The 21006-nt window shown below is 36.7% G+C and overlaps 1 protein-coding gene across 1 annotated transcript in view; it reads left to right on the top strand.

Moving 5' to 3' along the window:
- LOC105233601 (uncharacterized) overlaps positions 1-19733 on the top strand; it is a 49149-nt gene extending 29416 nt beyond the window's left edge. Inside the window, exons 2-4 of the mRNA XM_011215720.4 lie at positions 13305-16332; positions 18316-18431; positions 18670-19733. Of these exons, the coding sequence (XP_011214022.2) occupies positions 13305-16332; positions 18316-18431; positions 18670-18804 (3279 nt within the window). The 3' untranslated portion in view covers positions 18805-19733. The remainder of the gene's footprint in view (positions 1-13304; positions 16333-18315; positions 18432-18669) is intronic.
- The last annotated feature ends 1273 nt before the right edge of the window (positions 19734-21006 follow it).

A 21006-nucleotide genomic window follows, 5' to 3' on the forward strand; every position in this document is an offset into this window, starting at 1 on the left:
TCTGTAGTTTTCTAAATCAATAAATAATTTGGAAAATCCAAACAAGTAAGTGTAAACACATTTCACATTCCTTTGGCATATATCATTATTTTGAAATAAGATAGTAGATGCATTAAGAACAGCACAGCCTGAATGAATTTCTATAGTTTTGTGGGAGACTGCATAATTTTGGGTATTGAATAACCATCCATTATGAATATTATCAGTTCTTTGGTAGGCGATTTTCATATGATTGAGATTTTCGTCAGACCTTCCACTAAATTCTTTTGTAAGATTTTATAAACTACTGACAACTGAATTTTTCTTAGGATTTATGTTTTTGATATTTCAGTGAGAATACAAAATAAGATAAAATATTAAGCAACATTACTTACAATCCTTAGTTTAGCATTAATTCGAGACACTTTACGTCAATGAGTAGGGAAAAGTTTTACTTACTTTTGCGTATCCAATGTAGACTCTTCCAGACGAGAGGAATTTGTTTGACAAAAAATTGTTTTGTCGATGTATTTATTGAAACTTAAAAAAACGATTTTTCCAGTCCTCGAAGCACTTTTTTTTCAAGCACCATGTGGTTCACTTTTTATTTAATATTTTCATTAGTTGAAGATGTTAAAGTTCATCCCATTCGAGCCAATCGCGCTCAGGACTTAACAAAATATATTTTTTGATGGTTTACCCGAAAAATTTTATAACAAATTCCGGGTGCTTTTTGTTCACAATGTATATGTAAGAAATGGTTTATTTAATAATTTCTAGCTGTTTTTTCAATATTAACTAACCTCTCTATCATTTTAATGTTTACCTATCGCTCGAAGTAACCTTGGCGATAAAAAATATTTAACATTGAAACTCATAGGGTGTTGATCCTAAATGTCGTTCTTCAAGAGTTAGAAAAGCTTTCTAGCTAACTACTTAAATAAGTAATTGTCGTAAGTGTATTGAGATTGAAAATGATAAACTATACATTTGTGATAGTTTTTGTTGAAAACAAGTCAAAATTTCAATCTGATTGACGGCGGCACTTAAAATTTTGCTAAATTTCAGCAAGCCAAAAATACACTAAAAAGTAAAACTTAGATCAGGCGATGGTTTTGCACGTGTTTTGACAGTGCCCATGCTGTATGGTATATATATGTACATTAAACATAGTCGGTGGAGGAAGATAATTATTTCTTTACTTATATTTTGTTACTTTTTAAGGTTCGGCATTATGTACGCTATGGGAACTTAGTGTAAAGTTTTTTAAGACAATTAGAAACAATAATTCGAATACTAGTTGAGGCAGATTGAGAATTGATGAGATAAGAAACAATTATTTCACATGTTCAAGTTTATTTTTATTTTGACCTAAAAACTAACTAACGAAATGTGAACTCACTTTTATTACATACATAATATTTTAATCTAAAAGGTCAATTTGCCTCGAAAGAAAAAACTTATTGGCCTAGCAATTCTTTCATATTTATAATTTAAAAACGAGTAAGACTACATACACATATAAAACTTCAATTTTGCAATATTCATATACTCGTAGTTAAATATAATATATGTACTTGTAATAATATATCTGTATTACATAACTGCATAGGAATGTATACAAGAAATGTGGTAAAAATGGTACCATCATTTATTATAGTTGTCATCAACTGACCTATAATCTGTATAAACGTATCTGCAACATGGTATTAACAATTATGTCGAAACAACCAACAAAGCTATACATACATATGTATGGTAGCAACCGCCTATAGCGCTTAAGCAAATTTATGGCAATTACCAAGTTTTTATAAAATTTGCAGTTACATATGTCTGCATATATGTATGTATGTACATATTTTTGTTGCTTGCATACTTTATATGCTACGATTAATATTAGAGTAACACACTGGTTATACTATAAGTGAATTGGTAACTATAACTAGTCCATGTTCATTATACGAGTACATTTCATCAATAAGAACGCTAATACGACTTTGGTGTGGTATTTTTAAGTGTCAGAAGTAGCACTTGCTCAAGAAAAAATCATGATCAAATGCAAAGTAGTTTATCAGTTTCAGGGATATCTGACGGAATTAATTTTCGGAAGATTTAGACATGGCTGCCTGTCTGTCTGTAATACTATGAGCAAAAAATAGTAAGACTTTAACCATAATTTTAAAATCTATTTCATCCTCTCTAAGTTATCCTCGAAACAGTTGTTAGAGTCAACTTCAATGCGTGTAGCGATTCACGTTTAGTATTTTCAATTGACGGTAAACGATTTCCCCGGAGCGGTCGTATGAGTTTGCTGAATAGCCAAAAGTCACATAGAACCTACTCAGGCGAATGCGGTAAATTGGCGAAAAATTCACGAAGAATCAATCCAGTATGCGTCGGTGCATTATCGTGGTGTAAAAACATAAATCCGGCCTCTTTTCACGAATAATTTCGGCCAAACGACACATAACACACAAATGGTATTATTCCTTGTTGACCGTTTTTCCGGTCAGAAAAAATCTGGAGTGCACCACACCTCGATAATTGAAGTAAACTGTCAATATAACCTTTATTTTTGATCTGCTTTCTCGTGGTCTTTCGGCCTCGGGTTATCTCTGTCACCATATTCGGCCGAATGATCGCCTGTTTCCATGTAGTAAGCATAGATTCAAGATTCGTCGCTAGTAATAATACGCTTCATGACGTCCTGGTGGACGGAAATTACCGTTTCACAGACGTTAACGCGAAAATGTTTTTTTTTTAAATTGAGTGATTTTGTAACCAATCGTGCTTTCAGTGTTTTTTTTGGGCCAAATATAAATCCAAAGGGCTTTCACTGATGCGTCCGACATTCTAACATTCGTAAGAACTCTGACTATTAATAGTCGATTTTCAAGCACCAATTTCTTTATTTTATTGACGTGTTGACTTAAACCTAAAAAAAAAATATTTTGACGCATGGGTTTTTGAGCGAATTTTTTATTAAAAAGTTTTACTATTTTTTCCTTACAGTAGTATACGCCCAGTTCTTGAGACATCGATCGGAAATTTTACACATTTTTCTTTTATCAATAAGAAGCTGCTCATTTGTCGGAACCGCCTATATTGGACCATTATAAGATATAGTTGCCCAAAAAACTGAATGATCGGAATAAAGTCCTTATATGAAAAACCTTTGACCTGATATAATATCTTCAAATTTTGACATGGATTGTTGTTCAAAGGGAAACTACAATCTATGAGTATGTTGTTTAGATCAGATCAAGTTCAACTATGGACATTTTTTTTATTTGCGATGGGTATTATAGTTTTTTCGCTTACTCCAATTAGATACATACATATCTAGGCTTTTTTATATGCTCCAACAATTACTTTAAACCAAAACTTCAAAAATACCATGTTGGGTCATTCCGACCGCGTTGCCAACCATAAGCAAATCAAGGCGTAAAAATTAAACACATACTCACTCACACACATGTACACAAAGTGTTGACATGCCCAACATAATAATTGCATTATAAAAACTTACAACGGCAAAATCAACATCAAACGAGAGGATTTATGCGAAATACTCGCAATGTAGCGGAATATTTATTCAGCATTTGCACCTCCACTCTGTGCCCTGAATTGTTATTATATTATTTGAACATGTTGTTGTTTTTTCCATCGTCAACTGCAATGCCCAAGTGTTGCCACATCTGCGAGTGTTGACCGCATTTGTGGCGTTAAAAATGCAAAATGCGTACGAAACATTAACGGCATTTTATTTACAGCAACACTTTCACTTATACACATACATAAACAACAAAAACCAAAAAAAAACAATAATACTTGCTGTGTGATGTGTGATTCTTCAATTGCACGTGCGTGTGTGTGTAAGTCGCGTGAGACATATAAATTGTTTACATTTTGTTAACACTTCAATTGGCTACTTAACATAACAGTACTTGGTATTCAAATCAATTACCGATAATTACGTAACCAACAAATGTAATCTGCCAAACAATGTTACCTATGTAAATGCATATGTACATATGTACCTATGTATGTATGTTTGGCACACCTACTAGTTTTGGTAATACTCATAAAGATTTTAGTTCAAAATATGTTTACAAGTAGTTTATTTTTCGTTTGTCTAGAGATAAGTATGTACATGCATACTTATACATGCTTCTATGTATACATATATGTATGTATACAGGAGCAAGAGGTAAACAAGATTAACTTTGGCAAATAAGAAAGATATTTATTATTGTTTACGTCTACTGAGAATTCTCACGCCATTCTAATAAAACGTCGTTTTAGTACTATCTCCAGAGTCTACCTTTACCTACCACACAAAACGGCTTAAATGCGCATAATTGTGAAGAACAATGAAGAACAGCAGTATAAGAACGTTTTTTTTTGACAAATCTAGTTATAAACGTTATTTTGTAGCACTTGATTCTGATCGTTTAGTTTGTATTGCAACAATATTCTCTTGTGTCTCCATATCGGCGACAAACGATCAGTTTCTTGGGAGGAAAACGTCGATATCCTAAAAGCTGAAGCACTGGTTCGTGTATAAACGGACGGACAGACAGACGAATGTATGTAGCTTAATCGACCCAACTCGTCATGCTGATCATTTATATATACTATATACTAGTGGATCCGGCCACACGTTGCTGTGGTATACATTTCATACTATTACTCATATATTAACTATTAAATACAGTGAAAATTTTATTTACGAATAAAGGCGAAAACGTTTTGTCGGTATAAGAGTCCAAGGTTTAATTTTGAATATGTTCAGACAGACACATTTTATTGGAAAAAATAACGAATTTAAGGCTGCTTTCTCAATGTCTGGTTACCAGCCTTTCTGTCCAGTTAATAGAGTTGTCCGCTTAATAGATTGAACTTAATAAACATCAGCAATCATCTGAGACCGGCCAATGTGCATGATTAATGGATATGTCCTCGAACTTGACACAGTGTGCTAAATTTTGCTGAAATCGGTTCAGTAGTTTAGGAGTCCATCACGGACAAACAACGTGACACGTATTTTTTATATATGTAACTGATCCGACGTTCCTTCTGGGTGTTAGCTACGCACAAAACAGTGTGGCCGAGCGGGTGCCTTCTGGGTGTTATATACTTCGGAACAAACTTAATATACTGTTTTAAGGGTATAAAAATCCGCTTGAGTTAGATTTCAAAGGAAACTTTATGCTCTACAAAAGTCCGAAAAGTAAAAATTTATATCTTGGACTGTTCAAAAGTTATGATACTTTTATTGAAAACAGATTTTTTAGTCACCGGCATCTTACAATACCAAATTTTTTCCTTGCAACGATATTTTTTCTCTGTATACATCTAAAAATTGTTAGGTTAATTCTTTAGTTCTGTCTTTGGTCCACACGAATGAACTTTGTTCTACCAAAAAGAACCAACGACTTTTTGAGACTTCCCAAATTTTTCTAGGATAGTGTAATGGATTCAAATCTGGACTTACAGAGAGACTAACCATTTGCAACTATGAAACAGGGAATATTGCTTTCAAGTCACTGCTAGGTTCAAATTCAAAGCTCTCCATCGTAGAGAGTATTGCTTAACTGTTTAACCACGCCCTCTAAAACATTTTGTGCTTCAGTATTAACCACTATTTCACAAAACTGAAGAGATGTAACGCCTTTACAGAAGATTCTCTACCGAAGCATTACAGCAGCATGATCACGTTGAATTTTCGATTGTTTCAAGAGCAAACAAGTTTAATGTTTCAGGTTTTTATTCATATTATTATTTTTTTTTATTTTCTTGTTAATTTAATCTTTAAGCTTTCTCAGTTTAACGTCATGCTCAAAAATTAAAAATATTTTTACTTTTTTTTTAACAAAAATTATAATTTATCATTTTACCGTCTTGCATCACTGTCCGCCTAATAATGTTACGTATACGACATGGACACATACTACGTAATAAAGAGCGTAGTTCGTAATCTAACATATTCCTTAGAAACACTTCAAAATGAACTTTAAAATAAATTTACCAAAATTCTAAGAATACTTAACATACCGTCGTACAAAAATAAATTTGGCACTTTTCTTGCGATAAGTGCTTTGAAGATTAGATATATTGTTCATGAATATTTACGTGTATTGTATGAACGAGCGTAAGAAGTGGAAATATACCACGGACATGACAACAAAAGATTTCAAGGGCCCACAGCTGCTTATCTTCTTATTAAATACATTGATATATATAAATATATACTCGAATATTTAATATTATGTACAAATCGAAAATATTCATTCATTTGATTTTATTTTATAGTAAACTTTTTAGAATTTTTTGGCACATTTCAGTTAAATATCTGCCTTTGATTCTTATATCTATTGCTTTGGACTATGTACTATTTGTTAAGAAGTTTTCTTTTTTGTTTATTTAAGAATTTGCTTTATTGTTGACAAGTGTTGTTAAGTGCGTCACTGGTGTGCGTTCGTGTTGGTTCTCTGAGTATTTTTCTAAAATGCAAAAGCTTTCATAATAAGCTCCTTCGAAGATCACTCTGCTATAAATGATATCGTCACTGAAAATGCAAAACAGCGCATCGTCAAAAAAAAATCGAACTTTAGTTTTCTATTTCATAGAATTTGCGATAATATATTACATACAAATATCTACAAAATTTTCAATCTCTGACCTCATATACATATAACCAAGTTATAATCAATTTTCATTTTTTTTCAATAGGAAGACTCCTTTTTATACCATCTTTTTCTATTTCTGTAAACTTATGAAAAGTCATGTTAAGTTATTTCACATTTTAAATGACGATATAGGAATATCTGAGGAAATAAAATATTTTTTATTCTATTTTACTCCAATTATCAAATAGCAACAATAATACCTTTGTACTCTATTCTACTTAATAGTATACCAAATTTCGGATGCAGAGCTCATATCATATATATTGGAAAAATATTTCAAAATAATTTTCAAAAATGCATATATTTATATATATAAGAAAAATTACTTTAATTCAATTTATATAGAAAAAAAATTAATTTTGCAAAATTTTTTCTGTAACCAAAATTAAAAAAACTGCTATAAGCTCGTTTTTTAGATTTATATACTCATTTGAGGTTTTTAAAATTATTACTAAAACAATGCATGCAAAATTATATAATATACTTAGTACAATACTCAACTCGAAAGCAACTATTTTTGTCCAAATAATAATTGAATACACTAACCATTTTTGAATAACTACATTGACATTTGATAACAAACTGTCGTGCATGAAAGTTTTGATTGACATCCTTATGTATATTGATGTTTTTAAAGCATTGCGCTTACTCATTCAATTAAAATACCACGGCGTAGTTATCGAATGTAAAATAAATACTATTCCTCTGGATGTTAGCAATGCTCATTGAATGTAGTAAACAATATTGATTAATAAACTTACCAAAAAAATATAATAAGACGAGTAAGGAAGGGCTAAGTTCAGGTGCAACCGAACATGTTATACCCTTGCAATTTGCAGGAATTAAAGTCAGGGTAATACCTCAAAGTGTAAAATGTCAACCAGAGGATCGAAATAAGCAATTTTATATATATGTACATATACTTTATATAACTCATCATATGTTAGAAAAACGAAAATCATTATATGTAGTATATGGGAGTTGGGGTATTATCGACCCGATTACATCTATTAACTATTATCATCCGACATATGTACTTACAAAATGTTCCCTGGCTTTCATTAAGGTACTTCACATACAAACACCAATCACATGGGGTAAAGTCAGCCGGATGTTCGTTAGTTATAGGTATATAGGGGCTAGGTCAAGTTTTCACGCTCTGTAATTTTCGTTGACATAGCACAAATATTGGCCTATATATGAAGTGTAAAGTCACCCGGAAGCTTGCAAATATTTATATTCGGTATGTGGGGGCTCAGGGAAGTATTGACCTGATTCAACCCATTTCTAATACACAAAGTTATATTTTCGGTCAAAAGTCAACTATAGATACGGGGACTACATATTCGGTACCTAGGGGCTTGAATAGTTTTGGTGGGATTTGGGAAATTTTTGGTCATAAAAGCCTTTATAGGAATTGTTAGTGCAAACTTTTATCTCGTTATATTAATTGCTTCTTGATTTGTGTACTGGAAAGTAAAAGATTCAAATTGAATTTAAAATTGTGGTATTTAAATTTTTACTGAAGTTACAGCTTGAACGGATGGGCGGACAATCACTCGGATTTCATTTTGTTTCGTTATTCCGATAATTTATATATACAGGGTAGGCCATTTAAAGTTGACCCATTTGTTTCTAAAAAAAAGAACAAAAGAAAACAATGTTTTTTGTTCATTTCAAAAATAATTTATTTTGGTCCAAGGGGATTTGTTTCAGCTAATATTTAAAAATTAGATCGCGTAAATGGGCACCTTTAGCTTTGACAGCTAAATGCACTCTTTTTTCGACATTTTCCATGACTTTGGCCAATGTTTCGGATGATATGGCGGCTGTTTCACGTCGAATGTTGGCTTTCAGTTGAGCTAAGGTCTTTGGCTTATTAGCGTATACCTTGGATTTCAAATAACCCCACAAATAAAAGTCTGGTGGCGTCAAATCTGGTGATCTCGGTGGCCAGTCAACATCACCATTTTTCGATATCAATCGCCCGGGGAAAAATGGTCGCAATAAATTGATTGTTGGTCGAGCTGTATGGCATGTAGCCCAGTCCTGTTGAATCCAGAAGTTATCCTTGTCATTTTCGCGAATAATGGGTATCACAAAATCCGTTATCATGGCTCGATAACGCTCACCATTGACTGTTGTCGTGGCTCCATCATCGTCTTCGAAAAAATACGGTCCGATGATCATATTCGCGCAAACACCGCACCAAACTGTTACTTTTTGGTCGTAAAGAGGCTGTTCTTCAATTAATTGAGGATTTTCGGTGGCGTAAAATCGGCAATTTTGCTTGTTTACGCCTCCATTCAACGAGAAATGTGCCTCGTCTGACATGATGAGTTTTCGCCAAAAGTCAAGTTCGTTTTCAGCCATTTCGATGGCCCATTTGCCAAAATTAAGGCGTCGCGGATAATGAGCTGGGTTTAGTTTTTGTGCCATTTGAATTTTATATGGAAACATCTTCAAATCTTTATGAATTATGCGTCGGAGAGTGGTGCGAGAGATGTCTAATTCCTGAGAGCGGCGATAACTCGATGTCGATGGAGTCTCCTCAATACTGGCTCGTACAGCTTCGATATTTTCATCAGAACGTCTTGTGCGTTGTCTGGATGCATGACTGGCATTACTGAGATTACCGGTGTTCACAAATTTTGCGTATAAAGACTTAATTGTGTTCTTAACTGGAGCACTTTTCACTTTATTTTTTTTGCGAAACGCACGTTGAGTTAACACAATTGAAAAGTTATTTTGAATATAAAGCTGAACAATTTCAGCGCGTTCTTTTGGAGTGTACTGTTCCATGGTATAAATTGTCTTCGAATGACGCTTCTAACGCGGTATGACATTAGCCGATTTGTCAGCGCTGTTAAAAGTTACAGCGTTGCCAGATGGGTCAACTTTAAATGGCCTACCCTGTATGTACTTAGCCATATATCTCTCTCGCTTAGTTTTATATGTATAACAGTTAGGTAAACTAAACAATTATACTCTGTAGCAACAGGTTGCAAGAGTATAAAAATAGCATAGAGCGTCTGGCATAATATTGTGTTTTATTATCGTGTTTTACTAAACATTTTTGTTTTGTTTTTGTAATGGTAATTTGTTTACTGATAAATGGTTGGCTATATTTATACAAAATTCATGCTGATTCACGAGTTTTTACGCAAAACATTTATCATTTTGTACTCTATAAATAAATAAAAAAGTACAATATATTCCGCAAATAAGTGTTCCGAGGGCCTTTAAACAAAGTTAGGTATACCATAATATAAAGTTCTCTTTCTCCAAAAAAAAAACACAAAGAGAAAAAATATTAACTTTTATTCAATAGCCATTACCTGGAGTTGATTTAAATCTATACTAATTTCATAGCATTTGATAATTATATAACTATTTAAGCTTTCTGCTAAATACTAACTATAAACACATGAATATCACATCAGACTTTTTACTATTCTTTGAAATTTTGTTTCAAGACATAAACTATTGACAATGAAAGGTGTTTTCTATAAAATTTCTGTGTATAAATAATTTTTATAAAGTTTCTTCATTTCAACAAACTGCCTTAGTTAATAGTTATAGGATTTTAATTAGTCCAATGCTACATCATGAATAAATAAGCTTTGATCTGTTGATTAAACAGGACCATTTACATTTACTGCGGTTTGACAAAATCTAAAAAAAAAAAATAATCTAGGAAAAAGGCCGCAATCCAAAAAGTTGTGAAAAAATTTCAGTAAAATGGTGGACTGGAGGGCGCGCTAATAGCAGGCCACCCCAAGTGAAACCACTGTTCGCGAAGAGACTAAAGTAGGTTAATCAGTGAAGACTAAGTTATTCCGTGAACACCCGACAGTTTCAGCCTGATGTATTCATCAGTGTCTTCGGATCAGTATTTTTTAGCGAATAATTTAGCGGCTAATCGGAGAATACGATTATTCCAGCCGCTACAAGTACAAAAACCCTATCGGCAGCAAAAATAACTTAAAGGCACGATTGGAATTTGCCAAAAAGGATTATCAAATGCCTTCAAATTGTTGGAAAAAAGTAACTTGGAGTACGAAGAGGAAATTTGAATTTAAAAATAAGAAAGGCAGAGAAAAGGCTGCCCGAAAAAAGTCCAGAGAATATCCAAAGTAGTAAGTACATCCAATGTGCTATAAAGTTCGGAGTTGGAAATGTTTTAATTTCAGGTTTTTTTTAGTTACATTGGTCTATAAAATCCGGTAATGGTCGAAAGCAAAATGACTGTAGATTCCCACATGCAGACGATAAGTACTTATTAGGGTCTGCAGCGCAAATAATGGGCTTACAAAATAACTACAACATACAAGCCGGGTTGAAAATTTCGAACAAAAGCCTATAGAGTTCCAAGCATGGCCTCCCAAAGCACTGACTGAAATTCTATTGAGCATTTCTAATAATAATTGTATGGCGAGCTCAGCACCGGCCCGACGAGAGACTAATTAACTATGTATTATATATTGCAATGGGCTTGAACGGTGGACACTTACGCTCAGCGAAATGTAAAGCACTTAAATGAACGCATTTTATCGGTGCGAAGCAACTCATAGTGAAAACATTGATCATTCGGTTTATATGGAAGCTCTATGCTTTAATAGTTCTATACCGGTGTTTCGGATAAATGAACAACTCTTGGATAAGATGTGTGTTAAATTTCGGATCGATTTCTACAGATGTATGCATTAGAGTGGGTCGATAGTTTTTTTTTTCCGTTTTATAATTTGTAATGATTTTTGTCATTGAGCTATAATTCATAAGAAAAAAATTCGCTTTGAAATAAACCAATTTCAACCATTAATATCTTTCTTATGAAAAAATCGTAAGAGATCATTTTGTAGGGTATTTCATTTCCTACAAACTTCTATGAAACAATGTATATTTTTTTAAGTAGTTGGCAACGAGATATGAAATTTTGTATCTGATAGTAAGAAAAAAATTGAGAACTGTAAGCCAGAGGACCTTCCCATTATAATTAAGAGCGCATACTTGGAGAGATTTTCGTAGGGGTGTCTAAGAACCTATTTTATTTTTATTTTATTAGCAAACGAAAAAACACCATTTTCGTTTTTCACTCAACCTTTGCGTATCCTTCTAAGAATTCACTAAATCTTTCTTTCTTAGTATTTCCGCCGTCCCCATGCAATAAGCCCGACATTTAGTATTGTCTAATTTCACTTTATTCTTTCATTAAATCGTTTTTATAAAATGTGTCCGGCAATAAAAAGATTATAAACCAACCAAAGCCGGTCAATAAAAAGCATTTGAAAATAAATAATCAAATATTTAATCAAAATATGAGCGAGCCACTGACGGCACGCCACAAATTGAAAAACGAAAACAGGAAAAACTGACCTAGACACCAGCAATATTTCGTAGATTAACTGTAAACAGCGTATATATCATATATGTAACAATAAAATATAAAGCCGACAAAAAGTGACCACGCGACATAGTAATCGCGCAGCGGAAACCGGATCACATCACACGCGCTTTACTACATTCCGCACACACACATACACATTAGCGCCAATTTCAAGCTTGAATGCTGGTTCAACTGCACGTTTTTATTGTAACCATCGGCCGGCTCGATACGCTTCACTTACGCTTCAATGAGCGGCAATACGAGTCGAATGAGCCGTATAAATGACGCTTGTTCGTTATACTGATTATTATTATTGGCTGTGTTGTTGTAGCATTTTTTCACGGTCGCCTGAGTGTAAGAAAATTTGCTCTAAAATGTCCAAATCACTTAATTTATGACATAGCTGCCGCATAGCTGTGCGCTGACCGACCGGCACTTGACCAAGCCAGCAAGTAATCCAGTAGTTTACTGGGCGATTGTACGAGCTCCTTACGCGTTGGCGCATCGCAGTTTTTGTGATGGTGGGGGGTTGGAGGACGGCGATTGTTTGCAGAAAGTTGATTCGCATTTTGGAAAGTGAAACTCGTTGATGATATTTACATTTTGATTGTTATTTTCATTGGTTGCGGATTCCGGTTTATCATTCGTACTTCCACTCCTTTGCTCCATATAAGTTTCATACATATGTACGTGGTAAAGACAGAGGTACAAAATTTTTAAAATGAATTTTATTTCATTTCGCAAAAGACTGCTTGACAAGTTCGCTTTTATTGGTGGCGAAGATTGAGTAAAGCCAATTTTTAAACCACTTTTTGATTTGAACCGTATTCCAGTAAGGGAATTCTACAACGACCGAAGAAATGGTAGTGGCATCTAATCGTAAATTTTAGTTGTTTTTCGACAACTCACACACTTCACTTTGATGAGTTGTTATCGGTTGCGTTCTTTGACCCCACCAAATATAGATCCCTTGGTGTCATGGATATTCGGCTGGCCAGGTTTCATATATGATTTTTCTAGAGCTGAATAGATTCATTTTTCCTCAACTGTCACAATTCGATACTAAAATTACTTCTCTTTCATTTCTGAAATGTAAGATCGACTTACAACGAAGGTTTTGTGTTGATCTTTCACTAGCATTCTTCCCTCGCACAAGTTGACAAAAAAATATTGCTAAATTTTGATATTTTTAGTTTTTCATTTAATATTATAATAATGAATATTTGAAATTGTTTTTCCATTTGCAGACGCGAATTCAGCATCGACTTGCCTCTTCTGCCTGCCAGTTTACACTCCTTGCCATTAGTATAATAGCTCTATTGCCACAACACACCTGGGGCATACAGCAGCAACAGAATTTCCCTGCAGATTATCTAGTGCCACCACCATTACCCACACCACAACATCTGAAACATCAAAATGCACCCGCTCATCAAGCAGCCGAAACAGTGGCGGCACCTAGTCACATATCCTCCACCAATGCCGTCGAACCGCCCGGCTTTATGTCACGCATAGCGCGCTGGTTCGGTCTCGGAGCAGCGGAACAAAATCAAATCGCCAACGGTTTCTCATCGGATGGTAAACAAGCATACAATTATGAAGCACCCTTAGGACCAGATGGTAAACCATGTAACCTTTGCAATAAATATCCTTGGGTGCCAATGTTCCCGCAAGGTTTACAATACCAGGCGAATAATCAACACGCCGCAGCAGCGCCACAACAGCACTCACAACAACACTATGAAGCGCAAGCATCACAGAAATATACACAACAACAGCCATTGCCATTTGGCAACACTGGAAAGCAACAGTTGCCCGTCAGACAACGCGCTGTACAGTTCAATTTTCCCACAGTATATCAACCACTGCCTGGATCATACAAAGCACCACCAGCACCGGGAAAAGCTCCTGTAGCACCACCTTTTCTGCCAGTGCCCATACCAAATCTTAGCTTGAACGCTTTGCCACCAATTTATAATGCACAACCCTTCCGGTTGCCTTATTTGACGCCTGCAGCTTCCACAACAACCACAGAATCTACGGTCGGCAGTGCACAGCAATTGCCCACTACGAAACCAGCACACTTCGCGGAAAATGTTGGTGCACCTTCGGAGTTGCAACCGGATCGTGTGCGACCAGAGCAGACATACTCAACGCCAACACGAGTTCATGATCCCAGCTTTGAGATTGTTAAGAGCCATCAGATCACCGATTTCGTCTCATCAGTCGAATATCCAGTCACGTTCGAGCAATCGCCTTCTATTGACTTAGGACAACAGCAAGCCCCAGTTAATCCACAACCGGTCAAGCAGACGGTTGCGACGGTGCCATATCAGCATGAGACGTTCAGTCCAAATCTACACAAGCACTTGCCTGCGTCGCAAATACTCACCGAATTGGGTAGTTTTGCGGGAATACCACAAACCCAACAGCCGCAACAGAGTCAGTCATATCTTAATACACAGTCGCAGGGTTCAACACCTCCCCAGCCACAAACACAACAACCACAACAGTCACAAATCTATCAACAAACGGATACTTCCTACCAGACGGCAACACAACAGCAACAGGTGCAATATTCGCCAGCCACCACAACACAGTCCCAAACGGGGTATACACAATTTCAACAAAACTACGAGCCATCTACAAATTTCTACACAACACCATATCAACAGCAAACGCAATATCAGCAGCACAATTATGAGCCACAGAAAGCTGCCTATGAGCCACAAGGTGAAGACAACTTTCCATCCGCTTCGTCGCACAATCTCACCGAGGTGCAACATCAGCAACAGAACCTGGACAACAGACCTTGGTTGCCGCTGACACAAACCTTCCCCTACACAACTACGGAGCCGCCACGCGAGTTCGAGTTCTCGACCCAATTGTCGCAGCTTGGTGAGGTGGACTACATAACGGAACGCGTGCAGGGAAATACACAAGTGCAATTTTTAGCTTCACTACAAACACAAAAACCACCTCGACCAGAACAAGTAAGGCATGATCAACGTGAAACACCAAAACGCTTATTGGATTCTCCCATACAACATGCGCCGGGTTTTCTTAACCAACCACGCCCCTTTACGCGTGATCCCAGCGAACTGAATTTGCGCAGACCGCCTGCGCCGTTTGTGACACCACAACATTATTCAAATCACAAGCCAAATTCCGTCGATCTACCCTTCTCCACAGCACCATGGTTAGTGACGCCTTTGCCACCCTTGCCTACATTTACTGGTGCACCTGCGGCGCCCACACCAACCTCCACCTACAGTGCCATAGATGCGAGCGGTCAATATGCTGGCATGTCACCACCAACACCGCCACCGCCGGCGCGCCACAAGGACGTTCATCAAATAATCATTCCTTATACGACGAAAAACAAACCACGGCCCTTTGAGCCTACACGTCCACAGCCGACAGCTAATCAAATCGATCAACAGAATGCCGCTTTCCAGAAATGGTCCGCCCAACAGAATAGCGTGGATATACACGAACAACAAGAGTCCAAATTGGTGACTGCGAAATTGGCTACGGAGACGCCTCCTCCCGAGTTACCGCGTCGCACCACGAAATATGTCACTAAAATACTTGCCTCAAATTTACGCGATCTACTGCGTCGCGAACATGAAATCAGACAGCAGAAAACGAATTCTTCGAGCTTTGATCTCTCCAAGCTGCAGAAGAATATCGACGACTGGACGGAGCAAGAGTATACCTCCCTGTCACATCGTCCAAGTACGCCAACAATACGTGGTCGTTCCAAGCACATACCTACAGAATATCTTACCACAACAACTCCAGCATCACGGCGACCAAAAACAACAATTAGTCTATTTGAACCGCCTTCGGAGTTGCCAGCATCCGTTAATGATTTGCAATCGCTGCTGTTGGAACGTGGTTCGAAGCGTTTTGAATTGAATCAAATAGACGATGATGTGGATAACCATTTATTGGACACACTAGAAAGCGAAACAGCGACAGTCTCTTCAACAACGAGTCAAACAACCACGCAGCAACCGCCGAATAGTAATGGACATGCGGCGCCAAATTTCATGCATCTCAGTTCCGAATCCCATCAGCCCGAGCCGGCAGAACTTTGGCGCAAAGCCAAGGTTACCATTTCGCCACAAACACACGAGAAGGTGTATGTGGTGACACCACAGCCACGATTCTTCCCACAACGTACGCTTACCACAACCAGTACGAGCACTGAAGTGCCGCTCAGTTTTAGGAAGTCGCCACGTTTCATAGTGAGGCCAACGCCCGGTAATGGTAAGTACTTTTTTGCGACCTCATACTACTTTGTTTTAAATTTCTTTCAAAAGCTTCGTGAAAATTAATAGGTGGGTACTAATTCACTATATTGTGATGACTGTAATCTCTTCAGGTTTACCAGCTTAACTTAGTCAGACTAGCTATTATTTTATTCTTATAATTTTTCGGTCCAAATTGATATTTTTCTAACATTTACCCCAACTAGATTCACATATCGAAGGCATGTATATTTTATTTGACTTCAGGATATATTTTATTCAGGAGCATCCTTCACTTTTTGTCCATTCATTATCGGGCAAACAACAGATCAATTGAAAATTCTCGGGCCTACCATAGTAAAAAAAATTTTTTGGAAAAATTCGTTATTCAAAATATTTCCCTTCAAGGGTGATACGCTGATTTTTGTAATACTATTTGTCTTTTCCCGCAAAAAGGCCTCAGTTTCGGCGATCACCCTTTCATTCGACGAAAATTTCTTCCCAGCGAGCATTCTTTTGAGGTCTGAGAATAGGAAATGTTTGCTGAGGGCCTGATCTGGAGAATACAGTGTATGTGGACATATTTTGCAGGCCAATTCATGGACTTTTGTCATCGTTTTCACCGTCTTGTGACGCGGTGCATTGTTTGGGAAAACAGCACTTTCTTTTTCTTCAAATGCGGTGATTTTTCGATGAGTTCGTCCTTCAAGCTGTTCAATAACGCTAAATAATAGTCACTGTTAATGGTCCTTTCTTTTTAAAGGTAGTCAGTAAAAGTTATTCCATGTGCTACCAAGGCACCCATTTTGCACAGAGCTTACCTATATATTCGTGAAGTACAGGGTTTGTACGAAAAGTAATAGGACTGATTTTCTTCCACCGCGACTTTACTTTTGACCGTACGCGCACCGACTGGATTCGGTAGAGGGCGTTCCTAGCTAACGAACGAGTTGCCGGTCAGTTGTCTCCGAGCACCTGGAGAGTGAGGACAAACATTTTCGCGGGACGTGTTTCTGTGAGTGGTGCAAATCAAAAAATGCATCATACGTTAGAGTTTCTTCTGAACAAACCACCTACGCCAAGTTTTACGTGGAAGTCCGCAAGAGACTCAAACGAAGGGTCAATCGGGTCCGACAAGACATTGTTGTACCACGAAAACGCCCTAGCTCACACCACCTTTCATGTGAATAGATGCTTTCGCAGCCGCTTTATAGCCCAGGTGCGGCCGAAGGCCGATGAAATGCAAGCATTTTGAAACGACAGAGGGGATCCAAGCAGCATGCACCTCGGCTCTCAAGGCTATTCCGGATAATGCTTTCCTTGACGCCGTTTTTAAGCTTAGTATACCAACCTTTGATGGTTGCTTTTCCCGAAACAGTGTCCGGAAAGCCGTCATCAAGCCAAGTTTTTTTCTTCAACTGTATTTTGCCCCTTCAAAAATCAATATTTTATCAACACGCGATATTCCTTTTTATCCAGTTTTCACAATGACAAAAGTTGCTCCCTTAAAATGATATAATTGACAAACTGAAAGATCCGACAGTTGTCAAATTTATAGGCGCGTCTTTTGAAGGTTAGGGCAAACTAAAAATCATATGGATTTAACATCAATGCGTTAGGCTTGCTAAAGTGTAACTTAAGCAGCGAGCAGTTGGTGATTAAACCTGAACAGGAACTAAGTTATGTCGTCTTTAAGGGCTTGCATACTTCTTCTTTTAGTTTAAAACTGAACTTTCTTCAAACCATTATCCGTTAATGCCGTCGTTATCATTTTCGCTGAGGTCTGTCTTCGGATCGGACTTCAGACGATCCCTCCATAAGAAAAATGTCCTATTTTCCCATTTATACCTGTTACTTCTCCCTCGACAATTATAACCGATCCTGAAGACTCGGATCTAACTTCAGATCAGTGCCTGAATTATATACAACCGATTAAATAGCCACCAACCAAACTTCTCTCAGCTGATTTGGAATTCATACTAAGAATATTATTGCTTTTCAGGCACTCACTCATCCGCGCCAGCATCCAGTCTTTATAGCCCCGAGCTCTTCGGTCTGATGGGTCTGTCGGCTTATGTGCCGGCCAAGCCAGTGGAGATTATCGATGGCAATTCAAAAGTAAATCGTGTGAAAATCAAATAACTAGAATACATTTGAAAATCGTGAAGCCATACCCAACTCAATCGTATTTTTTCTTCTTCTTCCTCACTTCATTGCGAAACAAACAACGAAAATTCACACACAACAATTACACAACATGTTATTTATTATGTTCATTATTTATCAATATGCATCATATTTCTACAAAAAAACACCCTTCACATATACACACAAACAAATTCATGTAAACAAATAGGTCTTCAATATCATAACGGCACCACCAAACACTCATGCGGATGAGTCCAACAAGCAGCTCTCGACCAAGGATCAGTTGTCGCAGGTGAAGAAAGGCAGAAGACTGAGATCGACAATGTCACCATCGCCGAGATAAAGTTGCACCTATGTTGACGTGGAACTTGTTACTGTATTGACGAGGAAGACGAGGAAGACAACGCAGTGTATGCAGTTATCAATTAGCCGAGCGTTCATCTGTTCTACTTACTTTACTTTTGTATTATACATTTCAAACGATATTTTTTTTTATATACGCGATCGTTATTCTTTAGCCCTAATTCTCTAGTTCTAGGTTTGATGTAAATTGTTACGGAAGTTCACTTAGCGTTAAATGTCATGGAAATATTTGTAAGAGTAATCTGCGCGTGGAAATAGTTTTAAGATTTATTTAATTGTAATTGCATGCATCATATGTTATATATACCGTATATGAATGTATGCATATATACTATATAATTGCTGATTCGACCAGAAAACTCGAGAAATAGCATCCAGAAGATTTTTCAGCAGCAGCGCAAACACATAAACTCTTCGAAACTCTACATGAGGCCCTAGTGGATCTTTAATATTAGCTTTAAAAAATATATAATATAAATATATACTATATATACTATACATATATATAGAAAAGTATTTTTTAGTAAATTAATATCTAGCAGCTAATGTATAAAGAAATTTAAATAAATATGTAATTAAGCTAATTTTTTACTTCTTCGAACATTTATACTTTTCTCCCAAACCCATAAGCAGTATAGTCAGGCAAAAGCATTTCTAGCAGGTCCCAGTAGTGGAGAGCAATTAGCGGCGGATTCGCTTTTATTGAGTAACTCGACAACCGCTGGCAGATATTTTTTGCTTTGATAGTTTCTAGGCAGCGCCGTTGCTTTTGCAAAAAAACTGGATTAAACACCTCAACTTCACTCTAAAAGGATGCTTAATAAAATTAAGTTTTGGAAATTTGAGGGATGCTGTTGAAGTGCCACAATAGCCGCTGACAAACTAGGCGTTCAATCGTTGAGTATTACGAGTAGATCTGCCATTATTTACTAATCCATTTGTTTCTAATGAAAGCATGTCTACTTTGCAGTTAGCAGTACAAGGGCTTCGTCAAGGATAAAGGATGATACGTGAAGGATGCCGACTCCAAGCATGGCATTAGACATGCATCGCTACGCCTACTACGAGTGTGTGTGCCGCAAGTCCCAGAAGGTCGTTTATGATGGTGAGGAGCGTTGTGCTGTCGAAGTTGGCGAGAAATATGAATCACAACTGTGAGCCAAGCATAAAACCGGGTTTTAGTAATCGCACTACTGTTCCTCTGTAGACGGTATTTCGGCGCACACGCTATCCAACAGCTGCTACGATGATTGGCAACGTCTTAAGAAAAATTAGTCACCAAAACATATGCCAGATCAGCTAAACCACCAAAAGCTAAACGACGAAAAGTGTCCATGGAACATTATACTACATCCACCAATGGAAAAATTTTAATAAAAATGAATTAAAAATAAAATTGTTTACCAAAAATATGAAAATTAAACTGAAATTGATATTTAAATATATTTACTTGCATATTAAGACACGCTAAATGTAAAAAGAAAGCATTAAACATTTATCTAATTATTCATTTAAAATTAGCGCTATGTTACATACCCCAAACTCTAAATAGAACATACCAATTAAGTATTATAAATATAAAATAATAAACATTTAATAAATTTAATTTTTATATTTAATAAAAACCATACACTAAATAAATATAATAAAAAATATTTACAAAAAAAATCCAAAAACGTCTACACTAATTTTTCCATAAATTCATATAATCCTTTATTATTGTAATTTTTTAAAAATTTCATTCAAAAAAATTGCCAGCATTTGTAAAAGATTAAAAAAGAGCTGCAAAAAAAATTTCGCACCTGCCAGCGTCGTGGCATTTTTCCCAAAATTAAAATTGTCCCCATAACAGCCCAGCAGGTGTCTGCTACATTTTGCGCACTCACACATAAGGCGGCATGTACTGCCCGCCAGCCGAAAATTTAGCATGCTTTCAGGCAAACGGATGTCGGCAAACTGCTATGCCAACCTGCTATGCCGACCAAAGGTAAGCAGTTCGCCTCATCCGGGGCCTAGAAGTATGCAGCAGTGTGGCAGCACTGCGTGATCGATTTTGTGTCGGTGCGGCAGTGCAACTTTTTTCTGCGGCCACCTGCTGCATTTCTGAGCATTCTGGGCGCCTAGTACTTTGGGGCCAAAATGCGATTTGTAATTTTGCGGCGCGCCACTAGGGTCGGCTGTA

The sequence above is a fragment of the Bactrocera dorsalis genome, chromosome 4, assembly GCF_023373825.1.
Source record: "Bactrocera dorsalis isolate Fly_Bdor chromosome 4, ASM2337382v1, whole genome shotgun sequence".
NCBI lineage: Eukaryota > Metazoa > Arthropoda > Insecta > Diptera > Tephritidae > Bactrocera > Bactrocera dorsalis.